This window comes from Acomys russatus, chromosome 27 (assembly GCF_903995435.1).
Source record: "Acomys russatus chromosome 27, mAcoRus1.1, whole genome shotgun sequence".
Taxonomy (NCBI): domain Eukaryota; kingdom Metazoa; phylum Chordata; class Mammalia; order Rodentia; family Muridae; genus Acomys; species Acomys russatus.
In genome coordinates, this window is record NC_067163.1 from 7,843,973 (window position 1) to 7,860,220 (window position 16,248).

At 51.7% G+C, this 16,248-nt stretch overlaps 1 protein-coding gene across 1 annotated transcript in view; it reads right to left on the reverse strand.

Annotated features, from left to right (window-relative positions):
• Rasa3 (RAS p21 protein activator 3) overlaps positions 1–15,142 on the reverse strand; it is a 112,723-nt gene extending 97,581 nt beyond the window's left edge. Inside the window, exon 1 of the mRNA XM_051169963.1 lies at positions 14,931–15,142. Coding sequence (XP_051025920.1) covers positions 14,931–14,985 — 55 coding nt within the window. The 5' untranslated portion in view covers positions 14,986–15,142. The remainder of the gene's footprint in view (positions 1–14,930) is intronic.
• Positions 15,143–16,248: the final 1,106 nt, after the last annotated feature.

Below are 16,248 nucleotides of genomic sequence, written 5' to 3' on the forward strand. Positions count from 1 at the left end.
CATGTAAGGTCAGCATTGGGTGTCTTCCTCAATCCCTCTCGACTTCAGTTTTTGAGGCAGGGTCTCTCACTGAGCCTGGAGCTCAGAGGGGGAACCAGTGAGCACCGAGACCTCCTTCTCTACCTTCCTTCCCCCAGCACTGGCATTACAGATGTCACTTACTGTGCCCAGACTTTATTTTATTTTATCTTTTAATTGAAAAGTTTTTTCCCCCAGCTGGGTACGGTGGCGCATGCTGTAATCCTAGCACTGAGGGAGGCAGAGGCAGACGGATCGCTGTGAGTTCGAGGCCAGCCTGGTCTACAAAGTGTGTCCAGGACAGCCAAGGCTACACAGAGAAACCCTGTCTTGAAAAAAAAAAAAACGAGATTTTTTTCATACAATATATTCTGATCTTAGTTTTCCCTTCCCTAACTCCTCCCAGATCCTCCCTGCATCCCCACCCACCCTAATCCAGATTCTTTTTCCCTCCCTCCCCCTCATTAAAATAAAAATAGGCATCTAAAATAATAAGGTAAAATAAACACAAACAAACCAGAATGGGACAAAGCAAACATATAGGGGGCAAAAGAATCCAAAGAAAAAGCACAAGCAACAGGCATAGACACTGAGACACACACATTCTCCTACACGAACAAAATTGGGAACCATAAAAAACAGGCAAAAGATCCGTAACGTAAAAAGAAAAAAGTCCAGACAAAGCACTGTGAGGGAAAAAAAAAAAAAAAAGACCTCCAAAAATACCACTGAGTTCGTTTTGTGTTGGCCACCTGCTGGACGTGGGGCCTGCCCTTACCTGTGGTGAGACTCCATTGGAGAAAACTGGTTTTCCTTTGTGAAGATTATCAATTGGAGACCGCTTCTGGTTCTGGGTGGGCTTGGTGTCCGCTTCCCCTCTCAGCACTGGGACCCCATCTGGTTTAGAGCTGTGCATGCCAGCATGTGCTACTCCACCCCCCCCCCCTCCACCCCAGCCCCACCTCTGTGAGCTCATGTGTATGTCAGGCCCATTGCATCTAGAAGGCCTTGTCCCTCGATCCTTCCTCCATCTCATTAGCTCTCAACAATCTTTCCACCTTCTCTTCTACGGAGTTCCCTGAGCCTTGAGGGGAGGTGTTTGGTGGAGACATCCCATTTAGGACTGAGTGCCCCCAAGGTCTCCCCAACTCTCTTGTGCCCAGATTTCGGCAATGTGCTACTGATCTAAACTCCTTATTCTTGCATGGCAGGCATTACTTTTTTTTTTCTTTTTTTTTTTTTTTTTTGACTGAGCCATCTCTCCAGACATGGCTTTTATATTTCAAAAATAACCTTATCAAAAAGATATCACATAGCATGTGAAAATTATGTGCAACCCAAATGTCAGTGTCCATAAATAAGGCTCCACAGACATGCAGTCACACTTCCCCTGTGACACACTGTCTGGATACTTTGAGCTACAGCAGCGAGGCCAAGTAGCCACAGGCTCCAAGTGTCCCAGTTCCCAGCCCACACAGGTAGTGCTCACGGTGGCTCCCAAGCCACGTGAGCATCACCACTTGAACTCAACACAATGGTGTCTATCTTGTGCTTGCTGGAGAGTCAGGGATCACTTGAAGAGCCCTATATCTGCATCGATGGCAGGATGAGATTCTAGCCCAAACTTTGATGTGGCGGTCAAGCCACAAGTCCAGAGCATGTATCCACCATGCAAGATGTCATCGTTATTAGCGCTGCAGGAGGCAGCAGGAACAGCACCTGCTGATGTCATCCTCAGCTGGACCACAAACTGAATGATGCTGACTGATGCCTTCACAGAGGAAATGCCGCCTTTCACCCATAGGACATCCAGCCTCTCAGAGTGCCACACCAATGCTCAGTACTCTCGGTACCTGGCATCGGCTGCCTTTTTTTTTTTTTAATCCCAAATGGCTTCTAAATGCATAGCTCCTCCAAATACCTTAAGTGTAGCAAATCAACACCAGGGATAAGCTACAGATGTGTTTCTAGAGGGCCACGGAGCCATCTGGATCATTCCAAGTGTAACTCGGAGCAATATTCTCTTTTGTAGGTATTGATGGGAAAGAGTGGATCCCCACTCTTACTCCAAAGAGAAATGAGGGATGGATGGTACCCAGAGTAAGACAGGAAGACTAGGGGGGCACAGAGATGCTATGAAGCCTTAAGCCCACAAAGTGGGCAGGCTGGCCCAGTGTGGCAATGGGGAAGCCTGACAAGGCTACAGGGCTCCGTTATCTAGCAGGCAGGCAGGACTCAGAGGACGAGTGGTTACTGGTGGCCACTCATCGGGGAGTCACATGCCTCCGTGACCTCGGGCCCCTTTCTCCTTTGTGGTCTCCTGCAAGACTATTCACTCTGCTGTCAAGGAGCGGGTTTGAAGGGCTGCTATGGAGGCACCAGCAGCATGCCAATGATGGCATCCCTGTAAGCTGCTGCTCCTAATGGAAGGTATATCAGCAATGCAGAGCGCTGCGGAGTTTCCTCCCAGTGACCAAGTAAGAGAAGCCTAAAAAGAGACCTAGACCCAGCTCGTAAAATGGTAGATGTCAGATAGCCACTAGCTGAGCTCATTAAACACCGTAAATCCTTAACCTGCATTTACGGGTTTCAAGTGGACACTGAACCCGGTCCCCTGGGTGAATGGGACACCCCTTGTCTTCTGCGAGCCGACTGGTGTGGTGCTTTTAGAAAGTCAAACCGCTAACTTATCTGCAGGGCTTAAAATGAACTTCCTCTAGCCATGTGCTTTCTATTCTGGCTTTCCTGAGGTTTCCTTTATTAGACTCGAGTCCAAAACTATCTTGGAAAGAGCTGTGGGACATATGGGTCTTGCGTGTTTGAGGGTAAGGAGAGGGGGCCAGGACAGTCAGCATTTCCCAGCTCTGACAGCCTGCATGAACTCCACCCATTAAAAACCAGCCGTTTGCTTCTTAAGAATGCACTGAACCCAGACCTTATTTTACCCTGAAAAAAATATAAAATAGTTTATTCTTGTGGCCTTTAAGCCACGTGGGACACCCTGCCTCCCACACTCCTCCTGTGTCAACTTCCAAATGCATCAACAATAAAGTGGCCCAATTTGCCCCAGGAGAGTTAGGGAACGAAGTCAGGGAGACTCCTGGTATTTCTGGACTTGAAGTGTTACCAGCAGGTCACCCAGCCCTCATGAGCAGCTACAGGCCTGGGCAAGAAAGACAAGTTCCAGGGACAGGCTGCTATGTGGGGCACAGAGCCAACCAAGGTCTGGCAACCTAGAACTCCTTCAGATACCCTGAGGCCTCCACTGTAGGTGCACAGGGCACTGTGCTGCTGTCTGTGGGCAGTGAAGTACCTGGCCTTTGTGCCACTGTGGAGGGGCGTTCCTGGGTATCCTGCTGGAGCCATTGCAGTAAGCTTTGCTAGGTACAAGACTGGCAAACGAACGTATCTTAACAGAAAGTGAGCAAGAGCCTCAGAGTACAACCCTGGGACCCAGTGCTGACCCCTGGCCTTGCCTTCCATGTGTGGACTATATGGCATCTACTGTAAGCCAGGCCCAATGTAGGATCACGTTGTGTATTCCGGAAAATAAACTGCAGGTATGCTGTGTCCATCACCTGACAGAGAGGTTGGCTTTGTCTCATCTCTGGGGGTCCCTGTCACAGTAGGTTACCCTCTAGACGTGTGTTAGCACACCATGAGTGGACTGTGTGAGGAAGCAAAGCTGTTTACCTCATAGCCAAGAATGGGCAAGAAGAAGTAAGGGGATCAGGACTCCAGCATCCTCCATGCCCTACTGCCTAAGGACATGTCCTCCCACAGCACCAGCCTGGAGATCAAGCCTCCGATACACAGGCCTTTGGGGACATTCAACTCTCTTACCATAGCACATGGCATCTGCTGTGCTGATGGCCTGTGTAGCAAGACACAGGCACAGGATGGCTCAGGAAACAAAGCTGAAGACTGTGCTAAGTGGTTTTGGGCTACCTGTTCCACACACGCAAGTGTTTCAGTTTTAGTATCCTGTACCAACTACTCATCGCTAGTGGACAGGAGCCCAGGGACAGCTCCTGGGAAAGCAGCCTTGGTCGCCCTGATATACAGCTCCACGCCTTGGCGAGGCACTGCGGCAGGCAGTGCATAAAGACTGTACATAAACACAAGGCCACATTAAGGTTAGCATTTCATAGTAGGTCAGAGCACACTAGGGAAGACATGTGGACACTGTCGGTTAATGCGGGACACATAGTCTTTAGTTTATAGGGGTCCCCCACTAATCCCTCCCAGCCCAAGTCCACACATGGTGCCCACTCACCAAAGAAAACTCTGTCCCCTTATGAAGAGTTTCTGCTGGTCACCCACAGCCCAGCCCCTTGGCTCACCAGTAGGAGTCAGAGACCCTGAGCAGACACCGGCTGTCACCAACCCCCACATGGCTCCTGAGTGAGATAAGACGCCAGAAGAGAGAGAGCAATGACAGCATCGAGCTCAACTTATCCCGTGCCCACACGGAAGTGGCCCTTCACAAGCTACCCAACCTCAATGTCACTAGAAAGGAGCTGTGATAATCTTCATTATATGACACTAAATCAAGGCACAGCGAGCTCAAGTGGCCTGTGAAGGTCTTCTGGCTGCTGAACTGCAAAGGCCTCTGCCCCTTGGCTCCGCCCCCGTGGCCGTGAAGCAGCCGTCACATAGGACACAGCTTTGGGGTCTTTTCTCCCGCAGATGCGCAAACAGATCTTTACTCCCTGCTCCCAAAACATGGCTGACAGTAAGGGGTTTATTTTCTATTTCCTGAAGAGGGGACATGAGTCAGACACATTCTTGGTGTTCACAGCCCTTAACAATGTCCCCGTTCCGCTTTCTCCCCACCACGCTGTTCAAGAACGCCATCAAGCAAGGGCTTTACTTCAGGACCCATGCATGCCCCATGGATGCCTGTGGCTTCCACCCTCCATGTAGCAAACAGGAGTCCCAGCCATTGACGCCAAAGGAGCCTTGTGGGTGCAAAACTGCCTGATAAAACCTCTGCATCGGAGGACCACCCCTCTGGACGTGCTTCCTTCCAGGCAGACCAGCACAGAGGGCAGCGCCAGTTTTGCTGTGTGTTAGGCTGACCTGTCCTCTTGGGAAGAACGTGACAGGTGCTCTGAGTTTTCAGTCTGACCGGACAGAAACCAAAGCTTTCTCAGCCATGTATAGCGAAGCCAGGGGTAATGGGACCCTTTTGAGCCAGCATGGAGGAATGACGGCATTCTACAGCTGCATCAGTTCATGCCCATGGAGGCCAAGGTTCTGGGTAAACCCCAGGGCTTCTCCCAGGCCCTCCTGCCTCCCTCCAAGCCCTCTCTTTGATGACCACTCTGGAAGAATGGCTTTTCTATCACTCCTTCCTTGGCCTGATGACAAGAGCTATGCAAACTGAGAAGTCATCTTAGGGGAAGCCAAAGCTCCCTACGTGCAGCCCCCTGATGATGTCAGAACCCTCCCAAGCAACACCTGCCCTGTGCTCCCAAGGTGGGCAGCCATTATGAAACACAGCGGAACCCAAGCATATAAAGTTACAGCTGTAATCTGCCCATCCCATTTCAAACCAGTGCAGCATATCTGCCTCCAGACCCTACCCAGCCCATCAGCCTCCAGACCCTCGCAGCTTCCCAGCCCCCAACCCCTTACCCAGCTGCCCTACTTCCGCTCTGCAACAACAGAATGGCAGAAGACTACCTTATGTCCACAACACCGCTAGGTGCAGCGTAGCTACGGACATGGTGTACTCCGGCCCTGAGGTGCGTGGCTTCCGTGGAACGGGAGCTGGGGCTGAGAGGTGAACCACACTGCTGCAGCGAGTGGCAACCGCAAGAAGTAAGCAAGCTGTGTGTGACTCAGGGCATGAGACCCCGTGGGAGCCCTCTGCCTGCCAAACCCTCCTGACCCACTCCCTCCCTCTGGCCCTCTGAAGGAAATTACATTCCGGGGGCCCATGAAGAAGACAGCAAAGGAGAAAGACGTTCCCTGCACAAGTCATGAAGTATATTTCACGGGAAACAAATCTTTAAATCAAGACACTCGGCAAAAGCAGTGAAAAAATTTTTTTCTTTCCATGTGACCCTTCGTTTCCACTCAGGGCACGCATAAACACATTCCTGGGTCCCAATGCTGAGAAAACCTTTCCAAACACCGAATGCAGTGCTGCCCGAAACAGGAAATGATGAACAGCAAAAGGAATGTCACAGATTCCAGACGGATGGGACCAGCTGGGGAGCTGGGCAGCCACACGAATGTTTCAGATGGTGCCTCCAGGACCCCTCAAGGGACCTGTCGCTGTATAGCCGCAGCCCAGGAACAGCCAGGAACCTGCGCATCCAGCACAGCTCACAGAGGCTTGGTGTCTCTGCGGGGCCTTCACTCACCCTCTGGTGAAAGTCCACCTAGCCCAGTCTGGGCCTAAAACAACCTACAGGTAGAAACTGCCCGTGAACCACCCAAAATGTACGTCAGAACCCGGGGATCCTCAGGTGCCCGCCTCCTGCCTCTCCCACAGGCTATGGTTCATATCTGCCTGGGGTCCCCAGTCAGGTCTTACCTACTGAAGTTCTTCCCGTGGCTTCCTTCACAAAGCTCAGGATTCAGCTTTGCCCTGTAGCCACCTGGGTCTCGCTATGGCTTCCTGAGCACACACACACAGCTCAGGAGGCTGGGCCTTAGCTCCTGCCAACAAAAGCCACCTCAGAGAACAGGTCAGAAGCAAACAGAAGTGCCACAGAAAAACGCTAAGCTATGGCCCTGAAAACGTGAGTGTGCTACACAAATATAAAAGTATGTAAAAATCTAAGACACACACACACACACACACACACACACACACACACACACACACACACGTCCATATGTCAATGAGATTCGAACCATATCACAAGAGGACACCTTGTAAGAAAGAGGATGGCCCTGGCTCTAACTCATGGGTACAAATAAGTCCTCCCTTCCTCCCTCCCTCCCCCGCTCCCTCCCTTCTCACTCAGTGATGCCCAGTGTCAGGAGACCTCCAGCAGTACATGCTAGCATAGGGCACAGTTCCAGCCCTTTGAACTCAGCTTCACAAGGCGGAGGAAATGCCCCATTGTGTGTTCCTAGGTCAACAGCTTTGCAGCTCTTATGACCGCTACTCAGAGATAGCCTCGACCCTTGGGAATGGATCTCTTCAGTGTCACTTCCAGCTTGAGCCAGCAGCCTGCTTCCTTCTTCCTGTGCCCAGCCTAGGTCCAGGCTCAAGGGCTGTGTGGCAGAACTGCATTCTCTCTTCAGGGACCTGAGGCTGCTGTACAGAGGAAAAGCTGGCACAGACTGCGGACCCAGCAGCATGGTTTTGGAGATCAGCCACTGGGACAAGAGACAGGGTCCTCTTGAGGCTCTTGTGTTGGTTGAGCTTTCCCAGAATTCCATCCTGCAGCAGTCGGCCTGCACTGAAGGCCTCAGGCCAGCTCAGCAAGGCTTCCCAAGGAAGCTAAGTGTGCCATCTATAGCTCCAAGGGTCTGGAATTCCCCAGCTCAGCCCTCACCCCAAAGGCCGTGGGAAAAACCATCCCCATCATAACACTCACCCCAGACTCCAGACAAGAGTCCAGGCTGGCCAGGGCCTTTGGGGCCTGTACACAGATGAATTTTCTGGAAGTGCCTTGTGTTCCTGGACTAATGCTAAGAGCCCTCTGCCCCAGTCTGACCCCAGCCTTGGAAAATCCCAAGTGAGGCAGAACCAAAACAAAGCAGATGCCCAGAGGCCCAGGGTCTTAGGACTGAGATACCTCCTCACACTGGAACGGAACGGCACCCCACCCACTCTGTGCCTGCCAAAGTCAGGGTTTCTTCACCAGATGGGTTTTCCTGGCACAAGGCAGCAGGAGAGAGTGAATCTCACCCCTCCTAAGAGAAGTGTCTAACATCAAGGCCCCTGGAAGCCAAGGCTGAGAAGAGAGCGGCGTCTCTAGGCGGTCACGTGTTGTGATGCTGGTCTGAAGGTTTCCACTGGACAAGATGTTGCTCAGCTGGAACATGGGCTACACATGGTCACGCCTGACTCTGACTCCTCAGCTCTTTCTTCTCCACGCAGCCTGCTGACACCTGCACTGGCCAGTGTTAAGGCTGTGCTCCACAGACTAGTCCCATGAAGGCTGCTCTTAAGAGGTACTGAGAAGGAAGGGCACTCGTGGGGAGGCCAGCCACTCTTGTCTGTAGGACAAGTCCACAAGGGCCACTCTTGACAACCATGAAGACTCCCGGGCCTTGTGAAGCACTTACCAGAGGACCATTAGTGGGAAGCCACCTGGCTTCTCTGTGCCTTGGATAAAAACTGAGAAATACCTACCAGGACCATAGCCATCTGTGTGGCCTCAGCTTCCCTACCAGCTCTGAGGGAAGTGGCTGGCACTGGGGCAGCGCCACGGTGAACAGAGTCCAGCATCTAAGCAAATGCCAGCAGTTGACTTGGAACCAGGAGAACCCTAATATGATATGAAAGTGAGTCCCAAAGAGAACATGGACTAGCAGTCTTCAACTAAGAGAGAAGCTTAAGTATCATATGACCATCCTTTGTAGCCTCTCCACAGTGAGGAGAGACCAAGGAAGAACCCAAGGAAATGTAACTTAGTACACAATGGACCAGAGACGACCTCCCTTGTCCCTCAATGGATGCTCCACGGTAGCACCCTGTCAATTAGCAGTCACTTCGCTGTTTCTACTTTTGTTATCTGTTCAATTAACTGCTGGCTATGGGGCTAGCCAGAGAGCACTTCTGTACCCCAACTCCATTTTGTCAAAGCTGGACCAGTCCAGTCGTGCAGGTGGCTCCCCTTCTGCACCAGCATAGACTGCTACCTTGACAGGAGACCAGCTGTGACCTATGAGGTCCCTCCCAGCCCAGCGTGCATAACTGTACAGCACTCCCTCACCCTGTACCTTCCAGAAGCCAACCAGCACTTCCGAGTCCATAGATCTGAGTCCTGGCATGACCTTCCTACATGTGCTTTCTACCCACAGGGAAGCCCCCATCTACTCACCAGGTTGAAAGCTCTAGGCAAGTCATCTGTGCCAAAAGTTGTATGCCCCACCAGTCGATACATCACAATATCAGACAGGGAGGGACACTGGGATCCATGGATGCATGGTACCCTCCCCTCATGGACAAGGTCGAAGCCATCTCTCCAGTCTCCAACCCCTATCCACTATTCAAAGTCCTGCCCTGTCTTACCTATGCATTGCGCGTAGGTGGAACTCTAATTTGTTACAAATTAACAAAACCAAAGCCTTCCAGTTATACTGGACATTTTGCCTCTGCCAGTGAAGACCTGGCCCTTGGCCCATCTGCAGTTGCTGAGGTCGCTTCACAGAAGCATCACTCTCCACTTAGATAAATGTCACTTCATCTAAATTTGGAGAATTATCAAGAACCAGCCACTACCCTATCTTGAGTTTCTGCTTCCGAGAATGGATCATCACCTCCTGTCTTCACTGGCTGTCTGGGGCTCTGGTCCTAACAACCAGCCATGCCACCTCTAAGGTCATTCAGCCACCAGGACCTTCAAAGGCCATTTGCAAAGATCAATTTTTCTTTCTCATTCCACAGACAAAGCTACCAGCTTCCACCTCACCGGTGGCCACCTCCAGAGAAGCGGAATATATCCACCCTGCTAAATAGCTTTAGCCTCACACGTTAAACACACGGCCCCTTGCCCTCAGCCAGCTGCAGTTAATTCCTCAGTGTGCATACGGACACATGTATGGCTTATGCCTTCAAATGCACCTAATCAGCCTCAGGGAATCAAATCAAAACATTGCCGGCCTTTGAGGTAATACCTGCCACACGTCATCACTTCGGGGCTACTACGTGAAAGCCGGACCTCAGGCTGGGCCCCCTCGCACAGACTTACAGCTCTTCACAGATCCCAGCCCTCCACTGGTCAGCAAGCCTTAGGGCTGCTCTGCCAGTGGTGAAGCCAGCACAGCCCTGCTGTCTACAAGCATGAACCAGTGTGTCCTTCACTCTCCTGAACACCAGCTGCCTCCTCGCTCCAAAGCTCCTCCTCAGCCCTCCACTAGCTACCATTCAAATCTAAGATCATGAGGAAGTAAGCAGCCTTGTGAACTGACCCAGACTGGCCATGTTTTATATATACGTGTGTGTGTGTGTGTGTGTGTGTGTGTGTGTGTGTGTGTGTGTGTGTGTGTGTACATAGTCTCCCTTTGTGGATATCAATGCCATGAGGTTGTGAGAATTTAAAATCAATGAGAAAAGCTCAGGGGCTAAGTGTAGTTGCTACTCTTCCAGAGGGCCCGCGTTCTGTTCCCAGCACCCCTGAGCAATCCACAAGAGACAGCAATGCTATCTCGAGAAAAAATCCAATACCCTCTTCTGGCCTCTGCAGGCATGGCATGCATGTGTACACACGCACATAGTAAGATAAAATCTTTAAAATTAATGAGATAAATGGGGAGAGACCCTTCGCTTGAAATCTGCATTTCTCTGCTCACCAGAGGCAGAGCAAACTCAGCACCCCAGCAGGCAACATCTGGAACAGCAGGCTGAAGCAGCCAACCCTGAGTTTCCCTGGCTTCCACAGGTACAGCCTAGATCTGCACAGTAGTTCCGGCCAGTTAAAAATAGCACAGGCAGCTGATCTGAGCTCGGTTAATGGAATACCCAAGTTAATTTTAGCTTGAGAGTGCTCAAGAGAGTCTAAAACTCTCTCATGCCAAGGACCACACTTGGCCCACAAGGCTTCTTCTTAAACCAAGGCTCGGCAGCTACTGTAGCACAAAGGCCACTGCCGTGACTCACCACACCTCTTCTCTCTGAACCAGCCTTGGCCAGCCCACAGCGACTGTGTTAAGCAATAAAGCATAGCTGCCCCCTGCAGGTCCATGGCCCGCTGTGACCCACAGCAGCCCTGGTGTCAACACGTTGTGGCCAGTGGAGATGGTAACTCTGTTCAGTGGGCTAACTGGAGCCCGGGCTTCCATCCCTTACTCTAGGGCTTTGTTACTTGCTGCCTCCTCACAGCTGACCAGCCAGGCATTTCCCTGCTTGTCCCCATCTTTCACTTCCGCCTATCCTCACCTCACTGGCTCCTCCTGCTTCCGGTTAGACTTTGTTGTTGGCAGAAAGGCAAGGGAAAGCACTGAAGGCCAGAAACCATCCCTGGTCCTTAGCAACCCAATCCCCACTGGGTGAGATGAGCTACCATCCACACACCACGCTTGCTGCTGCACTTCTCCACAGGCACCTTCTAACCTCAGGGCAAAAGCATGGAGCCTGGGGAGGATGCAGAGTTGCTGCCATGATATCCAGGCAGAAAGACTGGAGTCCCCGAGAGTCTAGTAGAACAGCAGGAAGCAGAGCCTGGCTTCCTGGGAACCCAGGGAGCTGAACAGAGACCTCAACAGCGAGGAGACAACAGAGCCATCCATAACAGCTCAGGAGAACATGTCTGGTCTGGGAATGCAAAGCCAGAGTTCTACGTCTTTATTTATTACTTGACAGATGATAATTGCTTCTCTGCACTCAACATTTTTATCAAGAGAGCACTTTTTTTTTAAACAAGTAATAAATAGTATGCCAAAGAAAAACACGACTGGGAAGTAAAGCTGTATTGCAACCCTAGGGAACACCAAGCCCAAAATAGCACTGCTGGGCAGATGAGCTCCGGCCACAGCTATTCGCCCAATCACAGGCCAGTGCCGACTCTAGAGACTTGGGCTACACACTTCCTCAATACAGCAGCCTCAAGGAAGCGTGGGTCAGTCACATGTGATGGCTGAAGACGGCTGTAACAAAGCAGTAATTGTTACCAAAGATACTTAAGATTCTAAGTGCACGGAAGAACACATCCAAATAACCATGCAAATTTTAAATGGGGAAGACAGGGCTTGAAATGCTCTTTTTAAAAGTATTGTTAAGATACTTAATTTTTATGTGGCTTTTTTTTTCCCTGTATAAGCAAAGTGTAGATGGAATGAGAAAGAGGAAGAAGAACAGAGATAGTCATTTCTGATGAAACCAAGTACTATCTTGTGTTCTAAAACCAAGAAGTAGAGGCCAAACCTCCTAACGTTAGCCCTTTCCCTAGGTTCTGGGCAACAACAGTGGTGATGTTGTTTATCTGTATGATTTGAGGGGCAGTTGTCTCTCTTTCCTTCTCTGGGTGGGGGAGGGTGTTGACTAGGACAGATCACAGCCTTGTGCATCCCCCACCAGATGCAGCACACATGGGCTCTTGCTTTACTCAGACGGCTGTGACAAGAAAGAGGCTCACCCTATAAGTCGCCAGCAGGCTTGCTGGAAGCCAATGTGGCTGGAAAGAAACCTCAGGGGAGGGGTGTGTGTGTGTGTGTATGTGTGTCTGTCTGTCTGTCTGTGTGTCTGTGTGTCTGTCTGTCTCTGTGTGTGTGTCTGTGTCTCTCTTTGTGTATATGTGTGTGTCTCTGTATGTGTGTATGTGTGTATCTCTGTGTGTGTGTCTGTCTGTGTGTGTGTGTCTGTGTCTCTGTGTGTGTGTGTCTGTGTCTCTCTGTGCGTGTGTCTGTGGGTGTGTATCTGTGCCTGTGTCTGTGTGTATGTCTCTGTGTGTGCGTCTGTGTCTCTGTGTGTGTGTGTGTCTGTGTAAGACAGAGAGAGAGAGAAAGAGAGACAGACAGACAGACAGACAGACAGACAGAGTCAGACAAATGGGGGCAGGATGGATCAACACTCCTGCCCTCAAATCAACTACAGTGTCATAGGCAGTGATACTGGGGCAGATGTAGATCATAGAGTAACCAGACCACAAACCAGAACTGCAAAAGGAAACCTGGGAGGCCAACACCTGGTGCCCAGCATGCCACCTGCCTTGCTAGGAGCTCTATTCTTCTGATGGGATTTGCCCCCGTGATATCAGGGTATATAAGCAACACCAAACCCAAACCAGTTGCCACAGCTATTTCCTGGACTCCAAAAGGCTAACCCAACACCCCCACACCTGTGTTCAGACCCAGGAGGCAGGATCTACATACAGAGCAGTGTCCCCTACATACTCCAGAAAGCACACAGCCATCCCTCTCCACTAACCCTGCAGGTAAGGACCTCCGAGAAAAATGATGAGGAAAGATAAGCCTCTTGGAGACAGGGCGCATTTAGGGAGGCAGTGGGAGCTTGGAGACCTCTCCCGAACCCTATTGCCACCATCCTAAACACATGCATGTTGCCCAGCCCCCTATGCAGCCAGAGGCGATGAAGGCTCCAGTCATATAGAGCCTTATTTAAAGTGTAGCATTAGAGGAGAGACCTTCTGACTCGCTCCTGCTGCCGCTCCTCTAGTGAAGACCCTACCCCGGCAGACAGGTTGCATTGCTGTCTTGGCCATCAGAACCTTTCCTTTCCCCTTCTCTTACTTACTATGCCATTCTGGAAACGGAACCCCCATTGGTTAGAACTAAGCCTTTCCCTGTGTGCACAGTGGCTGACCTAGGCACACTGTACGGAACAGTTACCAGCTGGCCTGAGGACCCTGATTCTCCCCTAAAAGTATTCCACAGCAGCCTCCCCGCTCCTCGAGTAGAGGGGCACAGCACCCCTGGAGCCCTGTGGAGACTCACTCGGTGAGACGGTCTTGGCTGAAGGAAACTGAAGCTGGCCACCCTCACACAGGTGAGCTTTGCCTTGCCCCACACTGGACTGAGAACTGCCCGTTTCCTCAGACTGAAATTGACAGCAATTCCGGGCACAAAAGCAAGAGAAATCCCTCCCGTGCCCTCTGCTCCAGCCCAAACACCACATGCTATCTGCAGCGCTTCTGAACCGAGGATCAAACTGTCTCGGCGATGATTCAAAATCAAAATAAAGCAGACAGGAAGCAACACGCTGATTGCGAGTAGCTGGCATTCTCCAGACAGCATCGAATGTCATCAACAACTGACACTCAGGGTTAGGGCTGTGACTGTTGCCACCCACTAGGGGCCTTTTCGCTTGGGAACAAGCCAGTAATGTGGGACGCAGTTCAGAGGGGAAAGACTACAGGAACAGCGCACTAGGACCCAGAATTCCTTCCAAGAAAATTGGCCTTGCCCAATGCGCTAATGACTTGATGTGTAACGGTCATTTCAGAAAGCCACTGCACGGAAGCAGACTCACACATCATTCCCAAGATTTGGAAAAAAAAAAAAAAAACCAACAACTGGGAAAGGCAAAATCTTCAGGTTAAAAAAAAAAAAAAAAATCAGGAAGTCCTCTCCAGTTCACTCCAGCTCTACACTTCACTCCCTGCCCCCAGAGTTGCTGCCAAAGTCCGAACCAGCCTAGTGCAGCCTGAATGCCAGGCCTGGGCCTGGGCTCCCAAGGCTAGTTCTCAATGAAAGGAGGGGGAGGTGCTGGCGGCTCCATCACCACGCCTGCAGCGCGCAGACACACACACACACACAGAGAGAGAGAGAGAGAGAGAGAGAGAGAGAGAGAGAGAGAGAGAGAGAGAGAGAGAGAGAGAGAGAGAACACACACACACACACACACACACACACACACACACACACACACACACACACACACGGCCTCAAAGCCTGCACCACAGCTGAAAGGGTGAAGGGGCGCCCCCTCCTAGGGAAGGAAGTTTCTGAGCACAATTGTAAAGGGGACACCGGGAGGACTGGCATCAGTAGATCCCCGAAGTAGGAGCACCCAGACGGATCCGCGCGTGCTCGTGCATGTAAACTCGGGCGCCCGAGACCCGGAGCGGTCCTGCGCACACGGACACACGCAGGCAGCCACGCGCGCTCACACAAACAGACGCCCCCTGATGCAGGTCCCGCCTCCCCCACAGTGCCACAGAGAACTGGGCCGTCTGGACCGGGAAGCAATGAGGAGCAGGTCCAGCCGGGCCAGACACCAGGAGCAGGGGTCTGGGAGCTGCCCACACCACCACGGTCCTCACCGATCTTGATCCTCACGCTCTGGAAGACCCGCAGCCCCTCTTCCTCCACCGCCATGCTGCTTGTCGACCTCGCCAACGCGCGAGGGCTCGGCAGCGCGGCCGCAGGAGGGGGACAAGACTAGCGGACGAGGCCCGCAAACGGAGCCGAGCGGCGGATGCCCCCGGAGCCCCGCGCGCTGCGGTCCGCGCTCTGCCCGGGTGCACCGCCTCGCTCCCTTCCATTGGCAGAGCTCGGGGGCGGTGCGGTGGGCGTCTTCTTCCACCAGACCCCCGATCTTCATTGGCTAAGGCTCCGCATGGGGTGGGGCAGTACGACTCCGCCTACTGTGAAACACTGCATTCCATTGGTCAGACCTGTAAGGGGACGGAGTCTGACTCTAAGGCGGGATCGGAAGGGACTCCATGGAGTGCCGCAGAAGCAGGTCCTTGTTATCATGGTCCCCACTGGTCTGGTCTCTCTGGACCTGGGACAAAGAGAGGGTCGAGAATATTGATCTCTGATTTAACTGCCAGGTCCCAAGAGACAGACTCGCACTTAAAATTTTTAAAGCTCTATTCAAGCAAAAGGTATGAAAGGGAAAGATTTCCTCTGGCCTCAGCTTCAGCTACTAAAAAAAGCGACCCCTGCCCATCCATGGATCCATAGTTCAAAAGAAATTAGGATCCCAATATCTTCATACCTGGTGCTTCCTGGCAATTTGATTGGTACCCAACTTTGGAATTGTTGGGTCTCTTCAGCGATACTGTGAGGTCCTATGATCTTTCCCCTAAGTTTTTCCTGCAGCTGGGATAACTCCCAGCTTTCCTAGAGGAGCAAGAGCTCCTGGCTCCTTGGCTCCCTTATAGCCAAGAGGTGTCTGCCACAGACTTGGGCCAGGTGGGTCGGGAGTGGTGGCAGAGGCAGCCTCTGCAGTAGGTTTGAAGGAGGCCCTTCCTTCTGCAGTGAAGGCTGGTAGGAGACCTGTGGGATAAGTACAATGCCTTTGGGACGTCTGAAAAGCCAAAATGAAATTGGTTGTGGAGTCAGGATGCTAGATCATTGATAATACCAACTGAAAGAAAGGGATGACACCTTGGTGCAATACAGTAGCTCACCAGCAACCAGGAAACAGAAACACATTGCACAGGCCAGAACAGTCAGAAAGGCAGTGGAATTCCAGAGAAGATGAAGGTTGGAACCCTCCAGAAGCTGCTATGTCATAGTCAGGCTCTGCCTGGGAAGAAGAGAGCCCCTGTGGGCTCAGAAATCTTGGCTCAGGAATTGAGCTCAGTGGTAGAGAATTTGTCTAGCAAGCACATAGCTGGACAGGGACACAGA